We start from the raw sequence: 19375 nt of genomic DNA on the forward strand, positions 1-19375 counted from the left end.
TCCTAGATGTCACTATTCAGATGACATATTAGTATTCCATGCTTGAGTACATCAAAAGCATTGGCTTAGAGAAGAAATATTCTTGAGGAAGAAATGTGCAGAACATGTGTTGACCAGGTTATCTCAAAATTAATCTGGAGATCAAAAGCTAAGAGACGCAGATGTTGACAAGTTTTAATCTCATTTAAAAAATGTTGTCTTTAAATGGCCGTTAATTGGTTTTAACAGTTTTTATTGATCATTTTAATATCAAAGGTAGTTTTAATCTCATTTTAAAAATATTAATTGTCTTTAAATGGCCTTTAATTGGTTTTAACAGTTTTTATCAATCATTTTAATTTTTCCTCAGAGGTTTTACGACAATCAAGCAGTGTATATACAATTCTGTAAAATAAACAAGTACAGAAACGTGTGCATATTGGGAGAAACTTGCACTAAAACACTGACCAATTTTCATGTAGGTTTAAAAAGTGAAAACCAGAAATCGCTGCAACAAAGGGAGAGCCTGTGTTATGTAACAGTTAAGAGCACCGGACGAGGAGACCCGAGTTCAAATTTTCACTCGGCCATGAAGCACATTGGGCGACTTTAAGCCAATCGCTGCCTCTCAGCCTGACCTACCTTTCAGGGTTGTTGTGAGGGTCAAACAGGGAGGGGAGAACCTCACACCCCAACTTGAGTTCCCATATAAATGTAACAGATGATAATAATAATAATAATAATAATAATAATAATACGGTGGTACCTCAGGTTAAGTACTTAATTCGTTCCGGAGGTCCGTTCTTAACCCGAAACTGTTCTTAACCTGAAGCACCACTTTAGCTAATGGGGTCTCCTGCTGCCGCCGCGCTGCTGGAGCCCAATTTCTGTTCTTATCCTGAAGCAAAGTTCTTAACCTGAAGCACTATTTCTGGGTTAGCAGAGTGTGTAACCTGAAGCGTATGTAACCCGAGGTGCCACTGTAGACGTGAAGAGCTGAATTTAAAGGTTGAGGAAACGAGAGAAACGGAAACAAACAGGTCCATCCATCTCTGTCTCAGAGGCTTTCTGCAAATGGAACTTGGGTCTAGATGGGTTTTCCTCCCTCCAGCTCCAAGCTATTCTTAGCTGCGTGGGTGGCCCAAACAGCCTCTCCACTCTCTGCTTCTAGCCTATTAGCCAGAGTGCCCATTTGGCCAGACGCAGCAAGAATTTCCATCTCACAGAGAAATGCTCCATCTTTTGGCTTTGAAAAGGGGATGGAGAGACTGGGATATATTTTTTAAAAAAAGCAAAATACAACAGTCTAGCTATAAATATGCCTATCTGGACCCACCTCATAGCCATTCTGAAATATTGATTGCCTCTCTCTTTTCTTGCAGAGAGGCTGGTTTCAGGTCTGCGTCGGTATCGATCCCATTACAAAGGAACTTGGACTGTTGCAAAGACCCCATGAGAAAGAGGTGGGGGTGGAGGGTGGGAGAATATCAGAACACGGGGTGCTAAGCAAAAGTTAAAGGTAAAGGTAAAGAGACCCCTGACCATTAGGTCCAGTCGTGGCCGACTCTGGGGTTGCGGCGCTCATCTCGCTTTACTGGCTTCCGGGACATGTGGCCAGCATGACTAAGCCACTTCTGGCCAACCAGAGCAGCGCACGGAAATGCCATTTACCTTCCCGCTGGAGCGGTACCTATTTATCTACTTGCACTTTAACATGCTTTCGAACTGCTAGGTTGGCAGGAGCTGGGACCGAGGAATGGGAGCTCACCCTGTCATGGGGATTCGAACCGCCGACCTTCTGATTGGCAAGTCCTAGGCTCTGTGGTATACCCACAGTGCCACCCGCTTCCCATTATGCAAAAGTTATGGTGCCTCAAATCAATCTGGCCGCTCTTGATTCCCATGACGTGTGTGCCATCAAAATAACTAACAACAATAGTAATGTTTATTATGTAGCATAAGAGTGGAGAACCTTTTTTTCAAACCAAGGGCCACATTCCCTTCCAGGAAATCTTCTGGGGGCCACATGCCAGGGGTGGGCAGAGCCAGAAGCAAAAGGAGGAGGTGGAGCCACAAAGGTAAATTTACTTCTGTCCAGGCAAGCAAGAGTTCAAGGGTACATTCCAGCCAGGTAAGGATGCTCAAGGAAGGTGAAAAGGGTGTGGCCTGGGGAGAGTCTTGAGGGCCGCAGAGAGAGGCCTGGAGGGCCACACGGGACTGCTGAGCTGGAGGTTCCACCAATTAAGTAGTTAAATATCATATGTAAAGTAGCAGCTCCATGAGTCATGTCTGTAATAAGCCTAATGGGCACTGAGGATTCTCCAAGATGGCGATTTCCTTAAGAGTTCATTTGAGGATGTATAGCAGGCATAGGCAAACTTGGTCTTCCAGATGTTTTGGGACTACAACTCCCATCATTCCTAGCTAACAGGACCAGTGGTCAGGGATGATGGGAGTTGTAGTCCCAAAACATCTGGAGGGTTGAGTTTGCCTATGCCTGATGTATAAAGTGTTTTTTGGGTTAAAATAAAGCCTTGCAGGGGGAAAAGGAACTGTAAGCTCTTTGCACAGAGGCAGAACATCCCTGCAGCAGCTACCCATCCTTGGGTGGAAGGCAGGGAGTCCAGCAGTAGGTGACACCAGAGCCAACGACAGGCAGAGCCAAGTAATACCAGTTTTGGCCGCCTCCTCCTTGCCAAGTTCTACAAGGGGAAACCCTGGGACTAAAGAGAGGGCAGGCAGTGTCAAAAAGTGAGCTGGCAGCAAATCACACTGTTCAAAGTTGGAGTTAACTCTTTATTAGCAAAAAAACACAATCTTTGCAGATATGGCTGAGTGTCAGGCCTAATGAGCAGAGTAGCTCATTCTGGATTTCCTCCAGGAAAATCATTTGCTGAGACTGAAAGTCCCCACCTCCTCACAGCCACCTAAGTGCTTTCCTTTCCAGGGCTTTCCCCAAGCAATCGGAGACTGGGCCTGCATGCAAGCCTGCTGCTGCTCTGCCCATTTCAGCCCTCTTCTGGTTCTGGGAGACAAGTGGGGAGGGATCTTGTGGCAGCAGGTGGGAGAGACACCCCTGACTCTTCACCAGCCTGACTCATCTCTGCCTCTTGGCCCCCATCCTCACCTGCTTCTGGACTGCTCTCTGCCACAGACTCTCCCAGCTCACTAACCCAGGGTCCTATAGTTTACCCCCGCATTGCTACAGTTCCCACCAACACAGAACAAGAGGCAGTTTCCAGGGATCTTGGGGAGCCGGCACAGCCAAGGTTAGGAAGGGCGCGAGGGATCTGCGATCCCCTAACCGCGCCACTGAGCCGGATTTCAGCAGCGATCCCCGGCGGCTGGTCAGCGGGCTTGCTTCCGAGTGAGCGCGCAACGGGCTTGACAGTCTCGTGCGCCCCGCGCGCAAAGCACATCCCGCTCCATTGCAACCCTGCTCTTTGGCGATCCCTGGGATCTTATTCCTCCGGCTCCTCCCCCGCCTCTCCCCTCCCCTCCCCCGCCTCTCCACCCCCCTCCCCTTTCCCCTGATGCTCCCACCGCCGCCCCCTTTCCTTCCTAGTTCAGCTCCGCCCAGCTCCGCATCCTCCTTCCACCGCCGCCAACCACCTCTCTCAATCTCTCTCTCTCTCTCTCTGCATATCGCAAAATTGCCCTTCTCCTCCTCCTTTCGGATCCTTCCTCCACCTCCCCAGCCGATCCTTCCCACCACCGCCACCCCGTTTCAAGTTGGAGGAGGGAGAGTCCGGAGGAAAGGAGACCAGAAAGGAGTCAATGTTTTTGCAGCCGCCTGCAAATCCTGCGGTCAGTTTCCTGGTCCGTTTCCACGCTTCCCTTGGGGATCCTGCTTCGGCTTCCTCTCTCCGTGTTAAGATTGTTTGCAAGTTTTTCAGGGGAGGGAGAGGGCAGCTTGCGATGATAAACTGCCCCCTAGTGTTGCGCGTGTAGCTGCTGGGCTGGGCGAGGGGGCTGGGCGGGAAAGGAACTTCCTTAAACCTGGGAAAGTCCTCCGTGCTTTGCGCTCCACTTCCCAAATCCCCCACCCCGCTTCCTACAGCACAAGGAAAAAGGAAGTTTAAGAAAAAGTTTTCTCCTGTGCACGCGCACACACCTGGGCTCGAGAAGAAAGGAAACAGCGGAAGGAGATGGAATAAAACGGTGCAATCTCTGGTAGGGTTTTTTTTTTAATTGTTGGGGCTTCTTTCAAACCCCAGCAGTTTCTAGCTGGGAAGAGATGAGCTTGTCCTTTGCCCCAGCCTCTATTCCTTCTCACTGACTATGAGGATTGTTAAGCCAGCCTGGTCCTGTAAAGAGAAGAGGAAAAGGAAGGATCCTCCTCCATCTGGGAGAATTTAAAGAAAGACCATTATTATTATTGTTATTTCAACGGACTGGCCGTTCGGAAAGAGGGCAAGCTGCTGTTCTTGGGTGCTCACGAAAACTCAGACCAGATGGTACAGCGGCGAAGAAAAGTGAAAAAATAAATCCTTTGGCAAGGAAGCTCCCGGGATGGGGACTGGGCTGTGCACCAGGAGGCAAAAGGGCCTCTTGCAAACTGGGTTTTGCCTAGTGGCCGTGGCCTGCCTGGCATCCGGAGCTTTCCTGTACAACCACCTCCAGCAGAAGGTGAAGTCCGCAGAAGCCTTGGCTTTGAAATACAAGCAGCAACAGGAGGTGCTTTCGGCCCAATTGCAAGGTGAGGTCTTGGCTTGCTTTGTTTGCGGTTGCGTTTCCTGCTGGTCCGTTAGAGCAGATGGGTGCTGCCCTACCAACCTCAGTCTGCCCTCAGCCAGGTCTCCCTGGCCTGCCTTCTTCCTTCCATCCAGTGCCAGCTTCCTCCTCCTCAGGCTCAGTGGTGCCCCTTGTGGGACTCGGCAGGGAAGAGGATGGGGATGAAACTAGAATTAGTTGGCTCTGGTCCGTTCCCATCATGTGCAGCACACATGCATACAATTTAATATCTAAAGCAACTGGTCTATGCAGTCCAGGGGAACAGAGCCTGGGGGGCCTCCAGATCTACTCCTGAACATCAGCTGGGGCTGGGAGTTGGAATTCAAGAACATCTGGAAAACCACAGGCTGTCTATTTCTGGTTAGTCCTGCAGAAGCTAGTCTGAGGTCACTGGGTGCTTGGTGTTGGTTTTTTTTTATTGTTTATCAATTCATGTGCCATTTTTAGGCCAAAATGGCTTCTACAACAATAAAATACACACATAATTAAAGCATGCAATAAAACAAGTCAACATAAACCTTAAAAACACTCCTAATTTAAAATTACACAAGCCATGCCAATTGCATAAAAAGCATGACAATGAAAACGGCTATAACAACAAGATCAGAAGTTCCAGTTCAAGGGATTGCTTTCCTAGACAGGTGTGTCTTCAGGAGCCGGCAGAATGCCAATACTGATGGCGTCTCTTGCATTTCAGCAGGGAGGGTGTTCTGCAACAGTGGTGCCACCACTAAACAAGCCTGCCTTTGCGTCTCGGTGAGTTGATTATCAGCAGGCCATGGCAAAACTAACCAGGTCACATTTGCTGATCACAGTGCCCTCATTGAGCAGTGGAAGGGAGCATGGTTTTTCAGGGAACCTGGTCCAGATTTATTTAAGGCTTTGCATGTAAATAGCAGAACCTTAAAAGTGACTTGGTGGCTCTTAGGCAGCCAGTGCAAATTCCTCTTTCTTGTTTTGTGTCCCACCTTGTGGTGCTGAGAAGTGTCTCTATACATCTATGGTAGGGAACCTGTGGACCCACAGATGTTGGACTCCACCTCCCATCAGCCACAGTCAGCAAGGCCTGTCCTTAGGATGCTGGCAGCTGTCACCCAGCAACATCTGTAGGACCACAGGTTCCCCAGCTCTGATGGACCTGGAAGCCCCATCAAATGATCATCATGCATCTTCACTGATAGTCCTGCCCTACATGGGTGTGTCTAACTGTTGGCGGTGGGTAAGCTTTGAGCTATCTAAGTTTACCACCATATTTGGTGACAAACTTGGTGCATCTAGATGATTTTAGATTCCAGGGTTAATAGTCTTAGGCAGCAGTCAAAGGGCAGTTTATACCATTCGCCCAGCTGCTGGTTTCCGCATCACACCTGAACTTTCGTAAGACATAAAAACCACTTCCAGAAATATAGCAGAAAGTCGCATGACTTCGGCGCTCGTTTCCAAGTTACTTTTTCCTGGAAGCAAATACCGTATTTTTTTGCTCTATAAGACTCACTTTTTCCCTCCTAAAAAGTAAGGGGAAATGTGTGTGCATCTTATGGAGCGAATGCAGGCTGTGCAGCTATTCCAGAAGCCAGAACAGCAAGAGGGATTGCTGCTTTCACTGCACAGTGACCCCTCTTGCTGTTCTGGCTTCTGAGATTCAGAATATTTTTTTTCTTGTTTTCCTCCTACAAAAACTAGGTGCATCTTGTGGTCTGGTGCGTCTTATAGACCGAAAAATATGGTAACATGGAACTGAGCACTAAACTTGGGCTCCACTCTGATGCCTTAGAGGTCATTGGTGGGTTTGGCTGCCCAGCAGGGAAACGCCAAAGGAAAACATCAGGGAAGACCAGCGAGGAGGGCGGGAAATGCCACTGGAATGACCCTGGCGCCATAGACTTCCCCTGTTATTTCTGTTCATGATACCAGACTCATTGAATGACTATTGGCCATGCCACTTGGGGGCTGATGGCAGTTGTATGCCATCCAGAACTTCTGGAGTGCACCAGGTCAGGGAAATCCAATTTAGGGGGATTGCTCATTATGCCCTTCTGGGTTTGAGAGACCAGCTGCTTGAAAAACCTGAGGTCACCAGGGATGCAGAATCACAACACAGACAACACACAGAGTTGCTGTTCTGCTGATATCAACTCCAGAGCTCACCCCCTGGGATGTAAAGGCAAATAGCTTCTCCTGGCACCATGCACTGGCTATTAGTCTGGAAGGACCAGCTGGAGAGTTCAGGAAGGAGCTTTAAACATACCAGAAGCAGCAGCAGCACACTGTTTGTTTTTCATTATCTTTCCCCTGCCTCCAATTCGCATGCAGGCATTCTTCAGAAACTTGCAGTTGCTGAACTCGGAGCTCATGTCCAATGGAGGGACATTCTTATTTTATAGCAAAACGTCCCCTCCTCACTGCTCCCGGATTGACGGGTAACTGGTGGTCTCTGGGACTGGATCCAGCTGCTTGGCAGATTCCGCCCATCCTGCCTGCCTCTTGGCAGGGTTCTCATCCAGGCCTGATCAAACGTTTGGCAACAGTTTTGCTGGTGTGGGAAAGGGAAGGCGGGGATTGATTTCTGATTTCTGCAAGGAATATGCCGTATTGGTGTGAATATAAGCCGCACCCGAATATAAGCCACACCTTTAAAATTGATGGCGGCCTTTTCTCTTCCTCGCTCTGTCCCTTCCCAGCCTTGGGGGAGAGGATGGGGGACTACGCATGGGGCAGGTGCCGCCTTGCTGTGCTCCTGGCTGCATACCGTAAGGTCACGAATATAAGCTGCACTTTAACTTTTCACAGTTGGAATTTGGGGGGAAAGTGAGGCTTATATTCTGGCCAATACAGTATTCCACGCTTTGCTGTTTTGGGCTTTTCTAAATGCATGCAGTGCAGGCCTGAGAGACTGGTTCCTTACTTTCCTCCCCCCCTCCCCCCGTTGTCAGGGTCTGCCACTTCCTTTAAAAACAAAGCGAGGTGCTGGTCCTCATGATTCTTAATAAAGGGCAGATATAAATAGGAACGTGGGATTGATCTAATCAGATGCACTTGCGGAAGCCAGAGCAAGAGCTTTCGCCCAGTGCCTCTCCCCCAATCCACTCTGGGGGGGGGGGCGTTGGGAGAACCCCAGGACAGCGTATGGGGGGGAGAGGGGGGAGATAATCCCGTCAGGGGAAGCAGAAGTGCTTGTGGTAGTGGAACAATTTATTTCACTGGGTCTACTCTGAGGAAGACTTAGTTGGGCAGAAGCCGGTTGTTGTTTTTTACTGTGCCTGTATCACGTTGCTTATAGGCGATATTGTTTTGCTCCTGCGATGGTTTTGGGATGGGCAGGCTGTTTCGTTTCCAATCCGTGCATGTCCTGTAACTTCCTGGTGATGCCCTGCAACTTTCCCATCTCTCTCTCTCTCTCTCTCTCTCTCTCTCTCTCTCTCTGTGTGTGTGTGTGTGTGTCTTGCTGTCCTGTTTTTGTTGTGCATTAGCGCAAGGGTTGCCCCTCCAGATGAGAGCGATGTGTGGCGGTCACATTTATTTTTTAAATATTTGTATACTGCTGCAGCGTAACAAATAATATCAAAGCAGTACCGTGATAAAAAATGTAAAACCAAGTGACAAAAACCATTCAGAAAGTTAAAAACAGAAACCAATTAAACCATAGTGGAAGGACGTATTCTTAATAGCCGGCAGAAGAGAAGGGTTTTCAGCAGCAGGCGTTTAAAAGTTAGCACAGAAGGTGTCCACTGAATTTCTTGCTAGCAGGATATTCCACAGGACTGGGCTGCTTATAACAGTCTGACTGAGGCGGCGTTTTTAATGACGTGTTGCAGATACACCCACCAAAAACCCGGGACCAAACAGCAGCCCGGTGAGGGGCCCTTTGGTGTCCACATTTGCTAATTGTGGAGGGTTTCCGTCAGTTCTCCAGCTTCAACAGCTCTGATTCCAACCACCACCTTGGTGATTGTTCCTCTATTGCTTTTCCCAGAATGTCTAGGGCAGGGGTCTGCAACCCGCAGCTCCGGAGCCACATGTGGCTCTTTTACACCTTTGCCGCGGCTCCGGGGCGGATACTAGCGAGGGGAGGAGGCGCATTGTGCACCTCGACATTCCCCACTGTGGCGGGCGCTGTACTGGCTATGACGTCACATGGGGGCGGTGTGTGCGTTAGTCACGCACCGTCCCGACATCACCTTCCCGCCCGCCCGCCCACTACATTGTAAGGGGCATGTACGCTGGTCACTGCATTGAAAGGGGGCATGTACGCTGGTCACTGTTTTGAAGGGGAGTGAAGAACACACACACACAAAAAAGGTAACTTGTTAATTTAACGTTTATTTCTATGAGGAGGAGTAATTCTGAGGGGTCAATCAAAGAAATAATAATAAAAAGTGACAAAAAAGTTATTTTTATAATGACGAGTTTTGCGGCTCCCAGTTTTTCTTCTTCTTCGGAAACGGGTCCAAGTGGCTCTTTTTGTCTTAAAGGTTGCAGACCCCTGGTCTAGGGAAATGCCTCCTTCTGGGCCATTGCAGAGGGGGGAAAACCCCCAAACCCAAATTCTGGCCCTTTTACCCATGCCAGATTGCTCCTTTGAAGGAAGGGCCATAGCTTAGTGACAGAGCACCTGCTTTGCATGCAGAAGATGCTGGGTGGTGTAGTGGTTAGAGTGTCACATTAAGACGTGGGGGACCAGGGTTCAAGTTCCCACTCAGCCAGGTGACCTTGAGCTGTTCACTGCCTCTCAGCCTACCCTTCCTCACAGGGTTGTTGTGGGGATTCAGTGAGGGTGGGTAGAGAACCACACCCACCAGCTTGAGAGCCAGTGTGGTGTAGTGGTTAAGAGCGGTGGACTCGTAATCTGGTGAACCGGGTTCGAGGCTCCGCTCCTCCACATGCAGCTGCTGGGTGACCTTGGGCTAGCCACACTTCTCTGAAGTCTCTCAGCCCCACTCACCTCACAGAGTGTTTGTTGTGGGGGAGGAAGGGAACGGAGAATGTTAGCCGCTTTGAGACTCCTTCGGGTAGTGATAAAGCCGGATATCAAATCCAAACTCTTCTTCTTCTTCTTCCTTGGAGAAAAGGCTGGGGCAGAAAGGCAATCCGTCAATCAATCCCTGGCATCTCTAGGTAAGGCAGAGGTAAAGAGGCCTGAAACCCTAAGGAGCTGCTGCCAGCCCGTGCTGACAGTACTGAGCTCCATGGGCCAAAGGTCTGGCTTGGTGTAAGACAACTTCCTGCATTCCTTTCCAGCCCTCCAGCTGATATCTAAAGGGTTTCTAAATGTTTTTCCTGCATGCTTTGCTTGGGGCCCGGCGGTGAGCTCCGGCATTCTGGCCAAGCGCCAGTTCTGGTAATTACGGCTACAGATGCCCGCTCTGCTTTCCCAGCTGGCTACACTTTTCTAGAATAGAACTGCAGAGCAGGAGAGAGAGAGAGAGAGAGAGAGAGAGAGAGAGACCCTCAAAGGTCTTCTAATCCCATCGTCCGGACCAAGCTTGACGAAAAGCCCTGGCAGAGACGAGCTCGAAAAACGTTTGAGCTGCGGTTGGGGGCAAAAATCTTAGAAGCATGGAAGAAGAAAGAAGTATAAATGGTTTCTCTCTGTGTGCGCATAAGTCACATACGGATAAAATCTCCCTTGAATAGCAAACTCGGCTGCTGAGTGCCAATCAAAACAGAGCCAAAACAGGGCTGTTGAGAAATATAAGGGGAATCTCAGCAGACTTGGGAGAAGAGTGAAATTGGTAGAGGTACGAGACACCCTCTAACACATGACCCTTTAAAAGCAAACAGATCTAAGGGTGCAAAAAAAACCCACCAACAACCCTTCCCAGCCTTTAAAAAACCTCCATGAACACTGAATATTTTTAATGCAAGCAGGGGGCAGGCAGATCTGGAGGCAGGCATGACTGGGGCACATTTAAAGCCCATGGCTTCCCTCCCAAAGGATCCTGGGATTCGTACTTTAGCCCTCACAGAGAAGCAGTTCTGAGCACCCTTAACAAACTACAGCTCTCAGGATTCTTTGGGGGAAGTCACATGCTTGAAATGTATGCTGGGTTACGCAGGTACCTGAAACAGAACCATTTATTCCAGGTCCTATCGGGCAGCATGCAAAAGGGATATTTTAAAAGGCAAGGGCTTTTTAAAATTGCAGAGGGCATTCTCCCTTCTCTCTCTCTCACACACACATGCGCAAGAGGGAATGATTTTTCCCAGAGAGATTGTTCCATGACTGGTTTTAATCCCCTTCTGTCAAACTCCCTTGACCATCATTGCCGCTTCTTAACAGGATGGGAACTGGCATGTGCCCCCCCACCCCTGTGTGGCTCAGTGGCAGAGTGCCTGGTTTGCGCACGGAAGGTCCCGGGTTCGATCCCCTCCCACCTGAAATCCTAAAGAGGTGTTGCCAGTCAGTGTGTAGACAACACTAGTCTGAATGAACCAAGGGTTTGACTCAATATAAGGCAGCTTCTGATGTTTCCTCGAATTTTGAATTGGTTCACTCCGGGGATAGATACATCACCCCTTTTTTTCTTTTCTGAGTGTGTAAATCAGCTCTTAGCTGGCTGGCAAAGTGTCGTCTCCCCCTCTCTTCCCTTAGAGATCACTTCCAAAATGGCAAACAGACAACAAGCGAGAGAGAGGAATGTTCTTAAATTCTGCGGAAAGCCTGCGGGAATGGTTATTTCTCCACGCTGAAGCCTGCTGGCACATCTGCCTTGCTGGAAACGTTAACAAAGAGAAGAAGCTCTCTCTGCAAGTTATTGCTCCTGGGGGATTTTTTAAAGAGGCATTTTAGTAGCTGCTCGTAATGGCTGGATGGGAGAGCAGCCAGCTCAGCTCATAGTTCTGCAGTTCTCTGCCTCTTGGAGCCTCCTGCCCCCTCCTCACAACCTTATTTTTGCTCTGTTCAGTCATCTGCGTTGGTCCTTAGAAAGACAGGGCAGTGTGGGGTAGTAGTCAGAGCAGGCCTGGGGTGAAAACTTTGGTCCCCCAGATGTTGCTGAACTACAACTCCCATCAGCCTTCGCTAGAATAGCCAATGGTCAGGGGAGCTGGGAGTTGTGGTTCAGCAACGTCTGGAGGGGCAAAGGTTCCTCATACTTGGTTTAGAGCAGCCTTTCTCAACCTGTGGGTCCCCAGATGTTGTTGAACTACAACTCCCATCACCCCTAGCTAGCAAGGCCAGAGCTCAGAGATGATGGGAGTTGTAGTCCAACAACATCTGGGGACCCACAGGTTGAGATCCGCTGGTTTAGACTGTTGGACTAGGACCCAGGAGATCAGTCTCAGATCCCCAGTCCACTGTTAAGGCCAGCGGGGTGGTGTGGGGCCTGTCACTGACTCTGAGCCTAGTCAACCTCACAGGGTGTTGTGATAAGAGGGTAATTCTGAGTATAGGGCTGCCATATGCCTGGGATTTCCCAGTCCTATCCAGGATTCGTCCATCGGAAATAGCGTCTGGGTGGAATTTCCAAAAATCAGAAAACCTGGGCACATGGCAGCCACCTATGTCGGAAGTGTTGATTTTTTGGTGAATTTCCTTAAAAACTTTGCCCCAAAATAGCTTAACAACATTTCCAGATTTTTTACTTCTTGAAATATGGCAACCCTATCTTGAGTAGGACTAGCATTAGCTACTATCCCTAGCAGTTGACAAAGGGAATTGAGTCCAGCCCATTCTCTCTGCCTTGGATCTATCTATTACTGCCGTGATGGTGAATCCGTAGACTCATAGATGTTGCTAGACTTCATTTCCCTCAGCCAGCCTGGCCAGCGTTCAGGGATGATGGAAGTTGTAGTCCAAAGGTCTGCAGGCAGAGAGGATGGGCTGTGTTTTATTTCTAATGGGTTTTGTAAATTTCCAAGTTATGCGTATTATTTAAGCCCCCTCCTGTTATTGTGTTTTCCGTTTGCCAGCTAATATACACATCACTTATATTAGGGGAAGAATACTTCCCAGCAGTCAAATCTTCACCCAGGGATTGGGGGACTTGTTTAGCCCAGAGGGTCAGATCTTTATCTCCCCATGCCATGGGCCAACTTTGGCAACTGGACTGGCCCCCACCTCTCAGCCATCATCTCATGTCATAATGATGCTGGCTGACTGAGAGTTGGGCAGTCCCTGACCCCCTGTCAAAGTTGACCGGGGGGGGGGGGGTTAGTGAAGCACCACATAGGAGGATTGAACTTTCCACTCACAAGCTGATGAGCAGAGGGTTCAATCCTTTTGGCTCAAGGGGTCTGCTTCATTGGCACATTCAGCAGTATTGAACAGTATTATTATTATTATTATTATTAATACCCCACCCATCAGGCTGGGTTTCCCCAACCACTCTGGGCGGCTTCCAACAGAATAATAATAATAGTGGTAAAAGATCAAACATTAAAAACGTCCCTAAACAGGGCTGCCTTCAGATGTCTTCTAAAAGTCAGAGAGTTGTTTATTTCCTTGACATCTGATGGGAGAGTGTTCCACAGGGCTGGCATCACTACTGAGAAGGCCCTCTGCCTGGTTCCTTGTAATCTCACTTCTCGCAGGAAGGGAACCGCCAGAAGGCCCTCGGAGCTGGACCTCAGTGTCCAGGCAGAATGATAGGGGTGGTGACGCTCCTTCAGGTATACTGGGCCAAGGCTGTTTACTGCTTTAAAGGTCAGCACCAACACTTTGAATTGTGCTTGGAAACATACTGGGAGCCAATGTAGGTCATTCAGGACCAGTGTTATATGGTCTCAGTGGCCATTTCATCACCAGTTTAGCTGCCGCATTCTGGATTAATTGTAGTTTCTGGGTCACCTTCAAAGGCAGCCCCATGTAGAGCGCATTGCAGTAGTCCAAGTGGGAAATAACCAGAGCATGTACCACTCTGGCAAGACAGTCCACGGGCAGGTAGGGTCTCAGCCTGCGTACCAGATGGAGCTGGTAGACAGCTGCCCTGGACACAGAATTGACCTGCGCCTCCATGGACAGCTGCGAGTCCAAGATGACTCCCAGGCTTCGCACCTGGTTCTTCAGGGGCACAGTTGCCCCATTCAGGACCAGGGAGTCCTCCACACCTGTCCACCCCAGCAGTACTAAACTCCACCAAGGGGATGCACAGGTAGGTGTGGTTTGGGAAAACTGGTCTCCAGGCTGGAGGTTTCCCACCCGCTATCCTAGCCCAAAAAGCCACTGTCACTGAACTATTACCCTCCTCTTCTGCGTTGGATTAGGGTTCTGTTGCCGGAAAGATCATCTTGGATAAACTGGCTAGCCAAACAGACAATGTTATCGCTGTGCCTTTTCCAGATCTAGCCTAGATCTGTTCTAGAACTTCTCAGCTTACACCCACCCCAGTTAAAAGCAAAAATATATTTTGGAGCGTCAGCCTTCCACGGAGAATATTTGGTAAAAACAACCTCCTGCTGCATTTCACCACCTGCGGTTACAGTGGAAATTTCAGGTGTGGATCCTGCCCACTATGTTTTAATCTAGTGGAAGGGAGCGATGGGCTCAGACCTTGGCTTCTCCTAGTGTTCTTCTCTATCCTCAGGGCTTCCTTCAGTCCAAGAGTCTTAACTCTAAACTAACAAGAGTGTTTGTTGCATCAAATATTATAGAGGCCGAAATTTCTCACAAGAGTTAATTCCTCAGAATTTCCTCCCCCCCCCGACTTTTCAAAAATTAAACACCCTTTGCAAATTTCACTGACCCCCCACCCAAATGTCTGTGGCTCTATTTATTTTTTAAAAGCTGTACATAGAAGAAAATACTCTGAGGGGAAACCCTGGGAGTGATTTCAGCTTAGCTTTAGAGTCTAACTATCTTTACATTAAAAGAGAGTTTGTGAGATCCAGAGAGGAGAGTGAAAGGCAGGCGGTTATATCATGCGGACGGTTCGTTGGGTGTAAGAAATCTTTAGTGTGAGCTGGGATAAATTCTCAGAGGACTTGTTCATATCCTGTCACGTTGTGCCTGGCGAGACTCTGTGGTATGCGGCTCAAAATACATCCTTCCGTGCAAGGCAGGTCCGTTCTGAGGCACCTCTGAGGGGGCAGAAAAAAATATATACCTCTCTCCTATTTGGGGCGCAGATAGGTGGACAGACAGAAAAAGGACAGTGGTGATTCCCACCCTCGAATCCTAGAGGGTGACATTACAGAAAGTGCCCTAGGGCACACGTGAAATTGGTGGGATATGCATGTGTGGTGGAATGCAAAAAAGCCACAGAATTTGGCTGCGATAAAGGCAGCTTCCTGAGAATCTCAGCTTCCGCATTATAAACGGCGCAGGAACCTAGTCCTTAGCATGCTGCTGCTTCCGCTTTGTGCCTGCCCTTCGTACCTGTTCACTTCGATCACATATATATGCCTTCCCTAGTCCAGTTTTGCAACCCAAAAGAAGCATCTTCCTCGTTCCCACTTTGAACTCCAGAATACGGGTACAAGTGCAGGGTATAGCTGTCAGTTGGATCACCATAGAAATATGTCTGCCTCTCCCCCATGTAACTTAGTCCAAAACAGAGCTCTGTGTCTTATCGCCCAAATCCATTGAGGCTTCATCAGAGAACGAGATCCTTGGGCTTGGCATTCTCCCCCCCCCCCACCAGAAAGCCCGCTGCTCGGTAGGGTTCCAAGTGCCTTTAAAAGTGCATTAAAAGTCATTGTTAAACATCCATGAAGGTTGAAAGGGATGCCTGAGGGTCCTTTTCACTCAGCAGCGAAAAATCTACTGGAGCCTTGTACTTGTTCTTTCTTGATCAAAGAAAGAAAGAATAAAGGAGAGGGAGAGAGAAGGAACTCATCTGTCACATCAAATGCAGATTTTAAAATATTTTTGTTCATATTTTGCCCCCCCCCCCCAGCAAGCTAGGTTTGGCTTGTTTGCCTCCATCATGCTGAGTGTTCTTGTAATTCCTGGGCCTCTGGCTGTGATTCTTGTGGGGGGGGTCAGGGGGGAGATGGGGGGCATGGGTAGGGAGACACACAATGTCCTTGCCTTGAGACATTTATGACCTGAAAGAATGCCATTTTGGCTGGATGTGTGGTGAGCAATGCTTATTCCTCCCCACCCTCCCCTCTTTAAATGAATAAATAAAGTAGTATATTGTTTCGCTCTTTCTTTGAATGGCAGGAAGACCAGGGCAGCCTTTGAATATGGGGACCCTCCAGAATGACCCCGTACCCCAGTGTGTTGGCTGCAATGTGTCATAGCCGCAACAATAGTGCATCAGCGGTTGATTTATACCAGGCCGTCCGAACGTCATTCTGCTCTGTTAGTTGTTCTGCTGTGCTTTCCCAGTGTTACCACCTGAGGGGCAACTTTAGAGCTATAATGCAACAAAATCGGGATGGAAAAATAAAACAAGGAACCTTTACAGTGTACAACGTTTACAGACTAGAAGCAAAGGGAAGGTTATCTACTATCTCAGGAGCTGCCACGCAAAAATACGGTTACGATATCCCAGTGATTTGTCAAATGCCTAGTGAACAAACAACTTCAGTGGTACCTCTGGTTACGTACTTAATTCGTTCCGGAGTTCCGTTCTGAACCTGAAACTGTTCTTAACCTGAAGCACCACTTAGCTAATGGGGCCTCCTGCTGCCTCCGTGCCGCCTCTGCACAATTTCTGTTCTCATCCTGAAGCAAAGTTCTTAACCCAAGGTACTATTTCTGGGTTAGGTGAGTCTGTAACCTGAAGCGTATGTAACCCGAGGTACCACTGTATTTAAAATATATAGTAGATAAAGTGGGGGAAATGGCAGGATAAATAACACAGAGACACCAAGCAGGCTTGTTCCATTTGCATCCTTTATGCTGACAACCTGAGCTTGGCACAGAACCTAGGTTTATTTATTTGTTTTTAAATCCTTGTCTGAAAATCACTTGGGTAGAGGGCGGGTGTTGCAAAGTTTTGCTGCTTCATATTTGCTTTTCTTTCCTTCTCCTTCTCTCCCCCTCAGTTGTTTACGAACACAGATCACGGCTAGAACGATCCTTGCAGAAAGAACGAGGGGAACACAAGAAAACAAAAGAAGGTAAGGTTGTGGGGCTTTTGCCTGAAGTAAATTTGAAGAGGCGTTTGCTCAAAACAGCAGAATACGCGGTTTTGGAAAGGGCCTTTTCGGTGGCTGCTCCCAAATGTTGGAACTCCTCCCTCAGAAAGCTAGATTGGCTCCCTCCTTCTTGTCTTTCCGCCAGCAGGTGAAGACTCTTCTTGTTCCAACAGGCTTTGGGGAACTGCCTGCTTTTAATGAAAGGCGTGGCACTGTTTTTATTGTAATGATCAGTATGGTTCTAATAGATGTGTGTGTGTGTGTGTGTGTGTTTTAATTCAGTCAATGCTTAATTGTTTTTTAAGTGAAAATCCCCCCAAAAATGTTGAGGGTTTATTTTGGGAACAAAATTACATTTCCCAGACGTATGGCAGCCCTAGCAAAATGGATGCTGTAGCACTAAGCTATGAGCCTTGTCAGGAACATGGAACATGGATGCTCCCCATGCTGAGTGTTAAGTTGTGGGTGAACATATCAGACGACACAGTGATTCTTCAAACAGCTCTTGTTTATTCACAGGCTAGAACAGAACTGAACTGAAGGGTTCAGCCAGCCTGCTTATATAGAGCTCCAGTACAACGTAACTGTAACAACTTTCTGTAACTATCCAATCACTGAACGTCACTTTTGATCCCTTATTTGCATAACTATCTACAGTATCCCCCTGCTGGCCCAGGGTGAGAACTTCAGTACATAACACTGAGTCTGACCATTGTCCCATGCTAAGGTTTCCTCCTGTCCTGTATAATACAGGATTGTCCCGTATTTCAATGTATAATGCTATGTCCTATGTTGATTCAGTACAGGAGGCAGTTTGTCCTGTATTTCTGTTTTGCTGATTCTCTCTCTCTGTCTCTCTCCCATACCCTCCAACACTTTGAAGTCAAACTCCAGGACGCCATCTTGCCGTTTTTTGCCGTGAGAGCAAGGTGGCCATTTTGTTTGCCATGAGCATCTTGCTTCCCCAGTCCAAAAAAGCACTTTTTCACACACAGCACCCACAAATGCATGTTTGGGGGCACTGCACAAAATTGCAGCCCTCAAAATTTTGGGGGAGGGGGAATTTCACCACGAAATCGTGTGAGATCGTGGCAACCAAAATGGCCACCATGCTCTCACAATAAAAAACGGGATGTCCTGGTTTGGAACACTTAACGGGGTATGCAATTCCCCCACCCTGTCCTGTATTTTGCCAGACCAAAGTTGGCAACCCATCTAGCTCAGTATTGTCCGCACAGACAGGCAGCAGGGTGTCGGGCAGCAGACATTCCTTACTTGGAGGTGGCGGGGATTGAACCTGGAACCTCCTGTGTGCAGTGCAAAGGCTGCATCACTGAGCTACCATCATTTCTCCTGCTGCGGCCTTCGTTCCCAAACCTCTGGGGTTTTGTGCTGGTGCCCCAGCGCTCAGCCGCATTGCCCCGCTAGAAAAGAAATAAGCATTTATTAAAAGGCTGACTCGACTCTTGTGTCTCAGAGCTTTTGCAAAAGATCAATATAGCAGTTGTTCTTCTTGGGAGCGTTTCTGAGAGGGCTGCAAGCGATCTCTAATTATCTTGGATAAAGATGTGGCCTTCTCTGCCGTGTGCGCTGGGTGGCTAATCGCCACTTGACGATTGGAGAAGAAGTTGCAAAGGATTTTTGGTTGTAATTGAGGGGTTTTAGACAACAGGGATGGGGAATCTTGTACTAGAACTCCCAGCATCCCGGGCCATCAGTCATGCTGGATTATACAACATTGTATAGTGTTATTCTTCTTCTTAGACATCCCTTACCATCGGTTAGGCTGCCTAATATATATGTGTGTTTGCTGTGTGTGTGAGTACAAACAGTTGTTGTTATTGCCAGCAACACAGAGTGTTTCCACTGGTGCTCCTTTCAGACACGGGTTCCACTTTGAATTCTGTTCTGAAATACGATGGAGAATAGGCTTCTGCGTTTTAGTTAGTTTCTTTTCCAGGGATTTCTTTAAAAAAATTTTTTAATAGTGGGCACATTCCTTCCTATTAGGTTCACAGGCTTTTAAACAGCTTCCTCCTTCAAATGTAAACCAGATTCTAGTAAATTCCGTCTCATTAATTTCCCTGATTGTTCTCCCTCTTAACCCCCTTTTAGATTTTTTAGTCTACAAGTTGGAAGCTCAAGAAGCCCTCAACAAAGAAAAGGTGGGTGAAATTAGAACCCTCTGTGGGTGTGAGAGGGAGGTGGGGTGGAGAGGGGTAGAAGGGAATGAGAGGGAGGGAAAGGGAGGGAGAGAGGGGTAAAAGGGGGGAAGGAGAGGGAAGGGAAGAAAGAGGGGGATGAGAGAGGGGAAGGGAGAGAAAGGGTAGAGACACAAGGGATGAGAGAGGGTTGGGGGAATAAGAGAGGGAGGGGTGAAAGTGAGGGAGAAGAGGGCACACACATACAAAGGAATAATATCCTTTATCAATATGATTGATCCTTTGAAAATAATATTTACTATCCTTTATTACCGGTAATAATATTCACTGTACATGGTTTTTCATTGCACATACCCATATATGGATAGATAGATGATAGATAGATAGATAGATAGATAGATAGATAGATAGATAGATAGATGATGATAGATAGATAGATAGATAGATAGATAGATAGATAGATAGATAGATGA

At 48.0% G+C, this 19375-nt stretch overlaps 1 protein-coding gene across 3 annotated transcripts in view; it reads left to right on the plus strand.

Annotated features, from left to right (window-relative positions):
• The first annotated feature begins 3561 nt into the window (after positions 1-3561).
• Positions 3562-19375, plus strand: part of LOC114602955 (uncharacterized) — a 44054-nt gene continuing 28240 nt past the window's right edge. The window contains exons 1-4 of one of the 3 annotated variants that reach the window (XM_077931346.1): positions 3563-3798; positions 4040-4678; positions 16648-16722; positions 18856-18905. In XM_077931346.1, the coding sequence (XP_077787472.1) occupies positions 4492-4678; positions 16648-16722; positions 18856-18905 (312 nt within the window). In that variant the 5' untranslated portion in view covers positions 3563-3798; positions 4040-4491. Of the gene's footprint in view, positions 4679-16647; positions 16723-18855; positions 18906-19375 lie in introns of all 3 variants that reach the window. The other 2 variants (XM_077931347.1, XM_077931348.1) reach the window with 2 other exon arrangements.

The sequence above is a fragment of the Podarcis muralis genome, chromosome 7, assembly GCF_964188315.1.
Source record: "Podarcis muralis chromosome 7, rPodMur119.hap1.1, whole genome shotgun sequence".
NCBI classification, from domain to species: domain Eukaryota; kingdom Metazoa; phylum Chordata; class Lepidosauria; order Squamata; family Lacertidae; genus Podarcis; species Podarcis muralis.